This window comes from Argiope bruennichi, chromosome 11, assembly GCF_947563725.1.
Source record: "Argiope bruennichi chromosome 11, qqArgBrue1.1, whole genome shotgun sequence".
In the NCBI taxonomy this organism is placed as follows: Eukaryota; Metazoa; Arthropoda; class Arachnida; order Araneae; family Araneidae; genus Argiope; species Argiope bruennichi.
The window spans coordinates 75,061,384-75,074,456 of record NC_079161.1 but is presented as its reverse complement, the minus strand read 5'-3'; the positions used below and the strand labels follow the sequence as shown (position 1 = coordinate 75,074,456).

Here is a 13,073-nt window from a genome sequence, read left to right as displayed (position 1 = left end):
TCACCGAGAGCAAAAAGATGATAAACCATGCCACAATAAAGGTGTTTCAGTGGCTATGCTCGGACTATTGACAAGCGATCACAGCGCGTCCACACTTAGAAACAAAAAGAATTAGAATACGCGCAATTTCGAAAGAAAATCGGACGATATATCTTTTGGGGGTGAAACATTTGTATGTCTTTTGGGGGTCTTTGAGTATTTTTGGGGGTGAAACATCTTTATGTCTTTTGGGGGGAAATGCGTTTTATGTCTTTTGGGGGTGAAACATCTTTATGTCTTTTGGGGGTGAAACATTTTTATATATTTAGGGGGGAAATTCGTTTAATATCTTTTGGGGGTGAAACATTTGTATGTCTTTTGGGGGGTGAAACATTTGTTATATCTTTTGGGGTGAAACATTTTTATTTCTTTTAGGGGGTCTTTGATATGTTTTGGGGAAATGCGTTTTATGTTTGGTGGATCTTTGAGTATTTAAATTGGAGAATGAAAAGGTTTCTTTACATAGCAAAAGATTTGGAAGTAGTATCCAAATCTTTTGAAATGCAAAAAAACCGTTTAAATATTTAAATGACCTTGACCTAGTTTTTTTAAAAATATAAAAAGAATGTATTTAAATTGGGGAATGAAAAGGTTTTTTTGCATAGCAAAAGATTTGGAAATAGTATCCAAATCTTTTGAAATGTAAAAAAATCGTTTAAATATTTAAATGACCTTGACCTAGTTTTTTTTATAAAAATATAGAAAGATAACATCATATTAAAAAATTTGGAAACCTAGTTTTTTTTTAAATATAGAAAACAATGACAAAAATTATTCTCCAAGCATGAAAATATTTTCGACCTAAAAATAAATGAGCATTATTCCAATTTCTGATAAAGTCTCTCTTCAAGGTTGGCACACTCTTCAATCCAAAAAAATGGGAGAGCCGATACGACTCACATCGTATCGACTCTCTCCCATTTTTTGGAATAAATAACGACACATGGGTTTACACATCAAACAAATTTATTAAGTCTAAATTTTAAGTACAAATACCAGCACGGGTGGAGAAGTGGATGCCGGCACAGGTGGGGGGATGCCGGCACCCCGGGGTCTTTAATCCAGTCGTCGCAGGCTTTAGTCCAGTCGTCGCAGGCTAATTTTCTTTCCTCTTTTCGTCTCTCTTCCAAAAATCCAGCGTATCCCACTGCGATGACTCTGCTGCACCGCCCGAGTATCAAATGTGCAAAGTGGTTCTCACCAGTGGTGGACTTTAGCTCTCTCACTCGAGGGCAGTCTCCGGCAATCTGTGTTTTTATGTCTATGACTCTTGGGAGGCCAATACACTTAAAATATTTCTTGGCATCCTCTCCCTTGACAGCCACTAGTTCCTGGTCCACAAATTGCCGGACCCGTCGATGCGCCTCCTCCAGTCTCATCTCTCCCTGGAAATCAACCGGCAGCGTGGAGCTATTTGCACTCGCTACTCGGTTGACTCTCCGGTGTTGCCTCGTCATGTAGTCATTGTGATTAATGGTCAGGAGCAGGGTCTGGCGCTGGCTTTCCATTTGACCGTCTTCGAGCACTTCAGCAATTCCAATCTCCACCGGGAGATATATTCCACCGTTGAATCTGAACATATGAACATGGGCGACGTATCGCACAGTTTGTAAATATTCAAGAGCCATCAGTAACAGTAGGGTACACGAGGCAAAGTGTTGGTTGTTGTTTGTTTTATTGGCACAAGAGCCAGTGTAGGCCATACTGCGCCAGACGTATGGTTAATAAATTTTTCCCTAATACAACCTAAAAAATGACTTTAATAGGAATAAAAGATACATTAAAAGCCGACATTAGAATTAAAACGAAAAGGTGGAAAGTTGAACAAATTTAAAATTATGAAGTTTAAATGGAATTGTAAAAACCAATTGCCTTAATAAATTTAAAAAGGTTTTTGTGAGGATTCTCTCCCAACAGTGATGGCATGTCTAGTGATGAGGAGTTAAAATACCGTAAACGATGAAAATTAAAATCAGGACATTCAATACAAATATGACGAATCGTTAAAAGCACTTGGCATCTCGAACAAAGAGGAGCCTGATCACCAAATAGAAGATATTTGTGAGTAATACGAGTATGACCAATGCGAAGTCTAGTCAATTTGACATCGAGCTCACGCACTGGATGAGAGGGCCAGGGTGTAATTGTTGGTTTTATGCTATGCAATTTATTATTTATCTGCTGATTCCATGATTGTTGCCATAACGAATAAATACGTTTTAAATAAAGGTTCTTTGCGTCGGAGAAGGGTATTTCATGCTGCATAAACAAAGTTGCTGTTTTAGCAGCGTTATCCGCCAGCTCATTTCCGATTATTCCGACATGACTTGGGACCCAGCAGAATAATAATTCATAGTCTCTATTCTTTAGAGTCCTCAAAAGGTCCAAGATTTCCAAGGCAATTGGATGAGGCCGACTATGAAAATGGGAGAGAGTTTCTAGGGAACTCATGCTGTCAGTATAAACACAAAATTTGCGTTCAGAGCTTTGAGAAATTTTCTGTAAGGCATAGAAAATTGCTAATAATTCGGTAGACAAAACAGAAAGGCATGTATGTAGACTGTAGCCGAATGTTTGTGTTTCAAACACAATACCACACCCAACATGATCATCTGACCTAGAACCATCTGTAAAAATAGGTATATAGGATGAAAACTGACAGCGATGAGAACCGAAAAGTATTTTAAAAACCACAGGGGCCGTTGTAGACTTTTCGAACCCACAGAATGGGTTTAAGAAGAAAAATTCAGGAATATCCCAAGGTGGAAATGAAAATAAATCAAATGACTGAATATCTATATCACTTAGTTCAGAATCAGCGAGAAGCAATTTCACTCGTTCACAAAAAGGAAGAATGTTAGATGGACGGGCTGCGTAAAATCTCCGAAGCCGAGCGGGGAACATCATAGAAACCAAGGGATGTTTTCGAACGGATAATGACCGGAGGTAATACTGGACATATATTTTTTGGCGCCTCAAATTTAGCGGCAGTTGGTGACATACATTGTAAAGACTTTCGACTGGTGAGGTTCGGAAAGCTCCTGAGCAGATTCTCAGGGCGGTGTGGTGTATAGTATCTAGTCTACGCAAAACAGAGGACCGTGCAGAACCATATACCATACATCCATAATCAATACGGGATAAAATAACTGCTTCATAAATTCGAAGCAACGATGTACGGTCTGCTCCCCAAGTGGTTTTAGAAAGTACTTTTAGAATGTTCATTGACCTGTCACACTTCTTCCGCAGATATAAAACATGCTGAAGGAAAGTGAGCTTACGATCAAACACTACTCCTAAAAACATTATTTCACCAACCACAGGGATTGAGGTATCCTTAATATTAATTAAAGGGTCCAAATGAATTTCACGCTTCCGACAAAAGTGAACGCATTTACTTTTTTCAGCGGAAATCTTATGTCCGTTTTCCTCACACCAATCTATTATCTTATTAACTGCAACTTGTAGCTGACGCTCTATTAGGTGCATATTGCAACCCTGACAGGAGATCTGAAGATCATCCACATACAGGGTGCCCTCGACAGATGGTGGTAAAATGTTAAGAATTTGACTAAAATGAATCATAAAGAGCGTTACGCTAAGGACGCTTCCTTGTGGAACCCCCTCAGCTTGAATAAAAGAATCTGAATAACAATTGCCAATTCGAACACGAAATTTTCGCAAAGATAAAAAGTTTTTTAAGAAAATAGGTAAATTTCCCTTAAAACCAAATTTGAAAAGAGTTTTAAGAATGCCAAAGCGCCAGGTACGGTCGTAAGCCTTTTCAACATCAAAGAAAATAGAGACCAGATGATTTCGGCGTACAAATGCGTTGCGTATTTGGGTCTCGAGTAAAACGATATTATCATATGTTGAACGTCCTTTTCGAAAACCACTCTGCAACTGTGGAATGCATTCTTTCCTCTCCAGTTCAAATACAAGACGGGCATTTACCATTCGCTCAAGCGTCTTGCACAGACAACTTGTGAGCGCAATTGGTCTATAATGCAGAGGGTTAGACGAATCTTTCCCGGGTTTGAGGATTGGTATCACAATAGCTTCGTGCCATTGCGAAGGGAACCTCTGTTCACTCCATATACGATTGAATAGACGCAGCAGATTAGAGAGAGAGGACGCAGATAAATAGCGAAGCATATTGTACGTAATTCCATCCGGTCCGGGACTAGTATCATGTACTTTAGATAAGGCCAATAGCAGTTCATAAATGCTAAAATCGGAATTGTAGGGAAGAGAACTTCGGGTGGAAAAACGTAAATTCTTCCGTTCCGCTTGATTCTTAGTCGCCATGAATGCGGGCTGGTATGAATCAGCAGCGGAAACTTGTGCGAATGCTTCCGCGAGAGTATTAGCAACGTCTAATGGAGAGGAAACCGTACCACTTCCCATCTTCAATACAGGGAAAGAAAAATCTTTATAGATTCCGTTTGCAGCCTTCACCTTCTTCCAAAGCAATTTGCTAGAAATAGAGGATGTAATTGACGAGATGAAGCGAATCCATGATTCCCTTTGACACTGTCGGCGAATACGCCGTGCATTGGCTCTGGCACATTTAAAAGCAATAAGATTCTCTGTTGAAGGGTACCTTCGAAAAATGTTCCATCTTTTCTTTTGTTCTTTGTGGCTGTCACGGCAAGCCTCATTCCACCACGGGCGACGAAATTTTCTTAAACGTGGGGAACATTTGGGGATGGTGTTATTAGCGGCAAATATAATGCAATCAATAACATTTTGCGTTGCCTCCGTAATATCGGAAGTATTAACCATAGTCTCGGTAATTTCTGCCAGCTGTGTGAAAGTAGCCCAATCTGCCCGCTGGAATAGGAAACGTGGTGGATGTAAGGTCGCACCACTTCTATCAGCCTGTGAGATTATTAAAGGTTAGTGATCACTGTTGTAGAGATCTTCACTGACAGCAAAGTTCAAGAATGGCAGTAAGTCAGGAGAGCATATGGCCAAGTCAATACTGTGGAAGCTGCGTGTGGGCGCATGAAAGTATGTCTTCTCGTCATTATTGAGCAGACAGAGACAGTTATTAGTAATAAACTGTTCGATCTGTCGCCCACGAGAATTTGTACTATTCGAACCCCACATAGAACTATGAGCATTGAAATCCCCTATTATCAGTAAAGGTGATGGAAGCTGGTCGATCAAATTGTTAAGGGCCTGTTGGCTAATGACATCATGAGGTGGCAAATAGACACAGCAGACTGTAACCAGTGTTCGGATGTGGACTTGAACTGCTACTGCCTGTAGAGAAGTATGTAAAGTAAGAGGTGTGCTCGGGTATAGATTTGAGGTAAAAATACAGACACCACCAGAACTATGCCCTGTAGTGCCTGCATCTTTCCGAACACAATTGTAGCCACGTAATTTTAATGGAATATTAGGTGTAATGAAAGTTTCCTGAAGACCAAAACAAACCGGATGAAAGGTATTAATAATGGTCTTGATGTCATGAAGTTTGGAACGAATGCCGCGACAATTCCAAGAAAGGAAGGTACCCATTAAGAGATATGCGTCGCTGAAGAGTTATTAGGCGCAACGACAGGAGTTGCAGAAACTTCGCAACTCATTTCAAATTCAGATTCATCCCCCGAAGGATGAAGTTTGAGGTCGGGACAATTTGGTATGCCACCAAAAATAGACGTCAAGTCTTTATGGGCTATACCTTGACTTGCAAGTCCCAAAGCTACTGAATTTTTAGTAGCCGATTTTTTTAATTTTGCAGAGAGATTTGTTTTCGAAACTCCACGTTTTGCAAGCTTAAGTTTCAGTGATTTATCTGATTTTGATTGTTTTCGTTTACTTGTTTCTGACTTCTTAGTGTCATGTTCATTAACAAAAGATTTATCAGTATCGGAATCGGATGAAGGTTTAGAGGATGGTAAGGTATTCTTATTTTTAGTGCAATTTTGACATGCACAGTTTTCACAAAAATTCTTCCGGACAACAGAGGCGTAGCTAATGCCAGGTGAGGGTGTTTGAGAAAGAACTTTCTTTCGGGCTTCTGGGTATGACAATTCTTCTTTAATTTTTACTGCTGTTATTTCCTTTTCAAGTTGCCATCGAGGGCACGAGCGGGAGAAGGACGTATGATCACCTTTGCAATTCACGCACTTTTCCTGTGCGGAACACTCCTGGCTCTCATGTCCTCTCTCAGAACATCGGGCACAAGTTACAGTGCCTCGGCAATTTGCTTTCGAGTGCCCAAAGCGTTGACACTTAAAGCATCTCAATGGGTTCGGTATATAGGGTCTAACTGGACGCTTAATGTACCCTACATATATAGACTCAGGTAATTTAGGTGACATAAACGTAAGAATGTGATGCTTGGTTTCTATTGTTTCTCCGTCTCGCCTAATCGTAATTCGGCGGACATGGATAACACCTTGGGATTTTAATTCCTTAGTAATTAAATCTACTGGGAGATTTAATATCTCACCACAAGTTATGACACCTTTTGAAGTGTTTAATGACTGATGAGGGGTAACACGAACCGGTATAGTTGCTAAAGCTTTTATTTTTTGCAACTGCTGAGCTTGCTTGCGAGAATTTATCTCTATCAGCAAGTCGCCTGAACGCATCTTGCGGATGGAAGTAGGTTCACCAATTGTGGCATTGATGGCCTTTTGTACCAGAAACGGAGATACTGTTTGAAATGTCTCGTCTTTTTCAGAAACGCGCTTCACGATATAAAAACGATCAAAATGGTTGTCAATATTAAAAGGTTGAGGAATACGTTGCCCACTAAAGGGACCCTTCTTGGGAGGAGCCATACGACATTGCTAAAGATTCGGGCCCGACGGCACCGCCCACCACGGAGCCCAACAAGGGAAGGCAATTACCGGCTCTGGTTATTATCAGCCTCGGCATCCACCCTAGTGCTAATCGGTACCTATACGCTGGGAGCTACCCCCGGGGACAGTGACCACCCTTAACGCCAAGCCCAAGGAGTAGCCCCTTCGCTTGATCCCTAGCAGACTAGCCACTGAGGTGACTAGGTACCAGCCGATTGATACACCGGGGACCACAGTGCACCACCCGTCTTTCAAATGGGTCGCCACGCACGGCAAACACGTGGGGTTTTGGCTGTCCATGAGAAGCAAGCAGCAAACAGAGAGGCGACAGCTTCTCATGGAGAGCTCCCTCGCTTGCCGTCGAGGGAAGGAAAGACACAGCAGAAAGCAGAAGGCGTAGAGGAGAGCGAACTGAAAGGGAGCAAAGATCCCTGGGAACCTCGGGATTGGGACACCCGTACTCACCTAAAGAAGGCGAGCCCCTGAGGGGACACGAGGCAAAGTGAGCTCTTGCTTCGACTGGAGCGATATTTATACTGTTCAGTCACGTGACAGAACCAGTTTAAACAACAAAAAGTATTCTTTTGAGAGGACCTATAGCGATTTCGTTTGTTTCATATAACCATTATTGGATGCGAGGAGAAAATGATTCTCTTGAGAGGACCTATACCGATTTCGTTTGTTTCATATAACCATTATTGGATGCGAGGAATAAATATTCTCTTGAGAGGACCAAGAATGGAAATATTTCTACCTATACCGATTTCGTTTGTTTCATATAACCATTATTGGATTCGACATTAAAACATGAATAAGAAAATATATTTTCTTGACACTATTTCAGAGAACACAGAACAAAGTAAAAAAAAAAAAAAAAAAAAAACAGTTTTTTTTTTTTTTTTTTACTTTGTTCTGTGTTCTCTGAAATAGTTTCAAGAAAATATTTTCTGTCGGCTTTACATTGGTAGTGTGTTCTAACTGCTCTATTATCAACCATGTCTGACGAACTCATTCTGACTGTTACCCTTTCCGATGGAGAATTGGACGATGTTACCCCTGATGTTGTGCCGTCTTCCACTGAGGTCATGTCATCTCCTAATGCTGTGCCGCTGTCCACTAAGGTCCCTCCTATGCGAAAAAGACCATTTTTCCAGTGCCGACGTCGGCGAGGAATAACTCGTATTTCTCCTTGGAGATCTATTCAACAATACCATCACCGACATGGTATGGGAGTATTATGCTTCCGGAACCATGCATATTGTCTGACGAATGGTATCACTTCCTACGTCGTAGAAAATGATCCAGATTTTGAGAGGAAGCTATTACAACATGTGGCCGATATGAAGATAACAACCTTATACGTGACGGATACGGCCACCCAAGTTCGTTGGAGACTGGTAAACAAAACCAATGACATATCAGTCATTGTATTGAATAATGATGCTGGGGATTGTCCCACCTGTAAAAGGAATTGTGTGAGATGGGTGGCTGTTTGTGGACTGAATTTCATTAGAAAAATTCCGATAGAATGCATTCCGCATCATTGATCCATGATATTCATGACTCTTTGTCTCTGTTAAACATGCCATGTTAAACAGTAAAAGTATATACCTTCAGCGGGGCAAGAAAATTTTTGTTTAACGTTAGTGTGTAAAGAAGAAGAAGAAGAAAGTAAAAAAAAAAAAAAAAAAAAAATTTTTTTTTTTTTTTTTTAGTTGTTGTGTGTTGTCTCTTCATGTATATATATTTCTGAATACACTTTCATAGCACTACTTGTTTCAAGAGTTTAACATTGAAATCAACCATGCTGTTGGATCTACCCATGCTCGTCGTTCCACCTCCTCTCTCTCCTATTCTGGAGCCATCTGCTAAGACCAACCAAGTGCTGAAGCCGGCTCATACTCAAGAGTATAAGCATCAAATGACTATGATGGTTTTATGCATTGATGAAAAGGGATTCACATTGACAGACGGACACGTCTCCCATTCGTCCGATAAGCTGCACCCTAAGCGTTTGAGAAAGGCATTGGCACAGACCCATGGTACGCATCTCTTCTTTGCAGACTTGAAAACAAAACGTTTTTACAAAAAATTCTTTGGCCGTTTAAAATTAAAGCATCAAACTTTTATTTTAAACAGCCGAAAGAAAATTGAAAAGTGCCTGTATTGCAAAAAGAAATGTCATCGTTGGCTGGCGGTAGTACGAGGCATTGAGAATTTTTATAGAATAAAAATGGATCCCATTCCTCACTGAACCAGCCTTGGAGCTTTGGACTTTGTGCAGATATTATTCAAAAGGGATCACACTGAGCATGCGCCAACTCACAGTATATATAAAAGCTCGTGCGACTGTCTCACTTCATTTCTAGCAAAATGTCCCTCTCTTTATACACACAATTGCTGCGAGCAGTGCTGGAACAGTTGCCGGAGCCAGCAGAGGTTCATGTGGGTGAGGCCTACAGGGAAGAGATGGTGAAGCTTGCAAAAGAGATGGTACCAACTATTGATCTGAAGTCGGTACCTATCATCAGCGAGGAGTTGAAATCGTTTGCACGGAAAAAGGATGGACTGCAATGGTTTTTGTGGAAGACAGAAGGGATCCCCCGTCTGATGGAATTTGCCATGACGCTCTATTGCAATTACGATAAGCATATGAGCGAAATGGACAAATGGACCAGATTAGGGGAACTAACCATAGAGTCCATCTACTCTTCCCCAGGGCCAGAAAGTTGTTTCGGAGATTGCCCGATATGCACGGAGCCTCTGCATAGGAAAATAACAACTTCATGCGGGCACAACTTTCATGGAGAATGTTTAGAAATGTGGATGAAAGAAAACATGTCTTGTCCAATGTGTAGAAAGAACCTCTGCGGGTATGCTTGGCATCGTTCATGAATGTCCTCTGAATGCCTCCAAAAAATGGGAGAGAGTCGATACGATGCGAGTCGTATCGGCTCTCTCCCATTTTTTTGGGTTCAAGAGTGTGCCAACCTTGAAGAGAGACTTTATCAGAAATTGTAATCTAAAGTTAATTTTGGCAATAAACCAGCTTTGTGGGGAGAATGTAAAAATTTACTAGTAAATAAACTGTAATGTAATGTTAATTTTGGAATATTGAATAAACCAGCTTTGGAAAATGTAAAAGTATAAGAAATAAAAGGTAATCTAATGTTTATAATCTAAAAGTATAATAATAAATAAACTGTAAACTCATGTTAATAATGTAAAAGTAATTATAACAAAGCTAAACAACATCTAAAAAAATTTTTTTTTTTTAGTTTAGTTTAGTTTTAAAAAAACTTTTGAGTGAATATAACTTCACCCTAATGCAGTGTTTCAAAACTATATCATTATGTGGTTTCAAATCGCTTTTACTCCCTATCTTCATCCGGTGGCCGTACTCATCAGCGAGAGTGGGCAGATGATGTTTCGACTTTTGGACATTGCACAGCTGTTGAAGAAAAAAAAACCGTGCAGTTACAAAAATTAATTTAAATTCCTGGCGGTTCAAGCACATGAAACATTGCCTTTGAAAGGCTTCACCATCCCTCCTCAGACCCTCAACACCCACGTCGTCAAATTTCAAGTGGCTCAAAATTTGATCGCTGCAGAAAACCCGGAAATGGCTAAATTATTTCTAAAATGTCTATTTGATGGCTTTGCTTATAAATATGGCACGAGGAAATTTGTGACGACTGTTCGAAAATCACCCCTGCTTATATGTGTGGAAGAACCGGGTGATAATGCCATCATTGTCACTGACTGGATTAAACATTTTATTAATGATTTCAATTGTACCGATTAGAGGTACAAAAGAGTCTCTTACCACAAAAAAGATTGTCAACAGAAACTCGACAAGATTCAAAGAGGAACTCTGATGCCGGACCCTCTACTACCCCCGAGTCTGATGTTGGACCCTCTACCACCCACGAGTCTGATGTTGGACCCTCTACCACCCACGAGTCTCCTCCAATGATACAATTTTGCAAATTTCGAACATTTCCTGAACCTGGAGATTTAATCGTGAAATGCCATAATCCTCCAAAACGTGTTTGGTTTGTCCTTGGCAACTGTGATACCATGTACTGGGTAGGAAACCGGTTATAACTTCCGGGTAGGTTGAGTATAAAAAGGGATGCACGCCAAGCAGTCGGTACCATTCAGCAGTCTCTCGCTCCAGCATGGACGTGTTTCCCGCAACAAAATCGTCAGCCTTGGTGCCCGTAGCCCATCCTGGAAAATGGGAACAATTCGAGAGCCTCATAATGCAAGATAGAGTGGAGGCTTTTATATCATACATGGATCTGACCACTCTGAGGATATTTCAACATCCGATACCAGACTGGACAAAGAACGGACTCTACGTTGACAACTTTAAGCGGGCTGTGCTAGAGTCGAAAAAAGTTCAGTTTTTTGAGCCCCGGAAAGTGAGCTGGAAAAAAACAGCGATGAAGCTAAAGAGGAACCCCATCAATACGAAAAAGACTTCGGATCAACGCCTGGGGTTCAAAATGGACAATATTCTGCTGGTAAAACAACATTTCACGTTTGGGTTGAGAAATGTGGCGCAGGCGGAAGGACACGTATACCAGACGTCGGATGCGCCCATCATGATTTACCACTTGCCTGCCAAGAGCCTTCAGTGCAAGGCAAAACCCTGCATAACACGCAGAAGTTTCTGCGAAATTGACCAGTTTCTGTACGACAGGTACGTGCTCAAACCAAACTCTACATACGTCGTGCCTCCTGGAACAATGTACCTCATCCTAACGGTACAAAAAACTTTGTTTGCCGTCGACATTATGGAATGGGATCTGGTGAAACATTACCAGTACTTTAAGGCACACAAGGAGTTTACACTGCAAGTGTATAATTTACCACCTCCAACACCTGCCCACGAGTGTGAACCGCCTACAAAAAAACTCAAAACCACCTTTGTGGAGCCCTCACCTGTGCCCGAGACCTTTGTGGAGCCTTCACCTGTGCCAGAAATTGACTTTAGTTTAGAACGAGACAAGATAAACAATTTCTTGGAGATATTTGGGAGGGACTTGTTCCACGACTCTCCAGCAGCAGTATTGCCTCCTTCTCACGACTCTCCAGCAGCAGTATTGTCTCCTTCTCACGACTCTCCAGCAGCAGTATTGTCTCCTTCTCACGACTCTCCAGCAGCAGTATTGTCTCCTTCTCACGACTCTCCAGCAGCAGTATTGTCTCCTTCTCATGACTCTCCAGCAGCAGTATTACCTCCTCAGGATAATTTTTGGAATTTTCATATCAATAATCAAACCATATTACCTCCTACAATATTACTTCCTCCGGATAATGGGGAGGAAGCCCATCTTTTAAATTTGACAATTAAAAAGAAAGATTTGTATTGTGTGCCAATGAAAACTTGTATTTTTAATGAAAACAATTTTCCATTAAATTTAAAAAGACTTTGTCCCCTGTAAAAAATGTATTGTGCCCCCCTGTAAAAAAACTTGTATTTTCATATGTATATAATTGCTTTATATGTTTAATGTAAATAAAATTTATTTATTTCTTTGAATGGCTTTTTTTTTTATTATTTCCAAAAAAAAATAACCCTAGGAACTCTTCTTCGGAAGGGTTCCTAGGGTTATTTTTTTTGGGTTCTCTAAATGACCAATCTTGGAAAAGGGCAGTTTGAAACATTTCATTTTAAATTATTTATTATAACTCATGTTTAAGAATACAATACCATTCTCTTAAAAAGTCATCATTATTTATTATAACTCATCTTTATTAAAAATAATGGTTTATATCATTTATTACAACTCATCTTTCTTAAATAAATCATTTATTGTGACACCAAAACAATGATACCATTCTTTCAAGTTATTTATTAAAATTCATTTAAATTATTTATCAAACCACATCTTTATTAAATTATTTATTATAACCCAAAAATAAAAACATCACACCATTCATTTATATTATCCCTAGGTTCATAATATATATTTCGATTCTCATAATGAATCGTGTGGTTTTCCATTTTTTTAAAAAATTTAATACTGTTACAGTGCTCATATATTTTTTCGAGCGACTATAATACTTTGAAGCTCTTTGTTGTGCATCATATATTTTTAATTTTTAATGAAAATGTTAATGTTCCTTGCTATTACTATTTATAACTTGATCTAAAGAAATCGATACAATTTCACAGCCATCTGAAAAGTTGCAAATCAACGTCAT

At 40.0% G+C, this 13,073-nt stretch overlaps 2 protein-coding genes across 2 annotated transcripts; one reads left to right on the top strand and one right to left on the bottom strand.

Moving 5' to 3' along the window:
- Positions 1-5,564: 5,564 nt before the first annotated feature.
- Positions 5,565-6,836, bottom strand: LOC129956698 (uncharacterized). The gene has a single exon (XM_056068628.1). The coding sequence runs from the start codon at positions 6,834-6,836 to the stop codon at positions 5,565-5,567; it is 1,272 nt and encodes a 423-aa protein (XP_055924603.1).
- A 2,394-nt stretch (positions 6,837-9,230) lies between these two features.
- LOC129956697 (E3 ubiquitin-protein ligase RNF126-B-like) lies at positions 9,231-9,752 on the top strand. Its single transcript, XM_056068627.1, has one exon. It carries the CDS (start codon positions 9,231-9,233, stop codon positions 9,750-9,752), a length of 522 nt encoding a protein of 173 aa, XP_055924602.1.
- Positions 9,753-13,073: the final 3,321 nt, after the last annotated feature.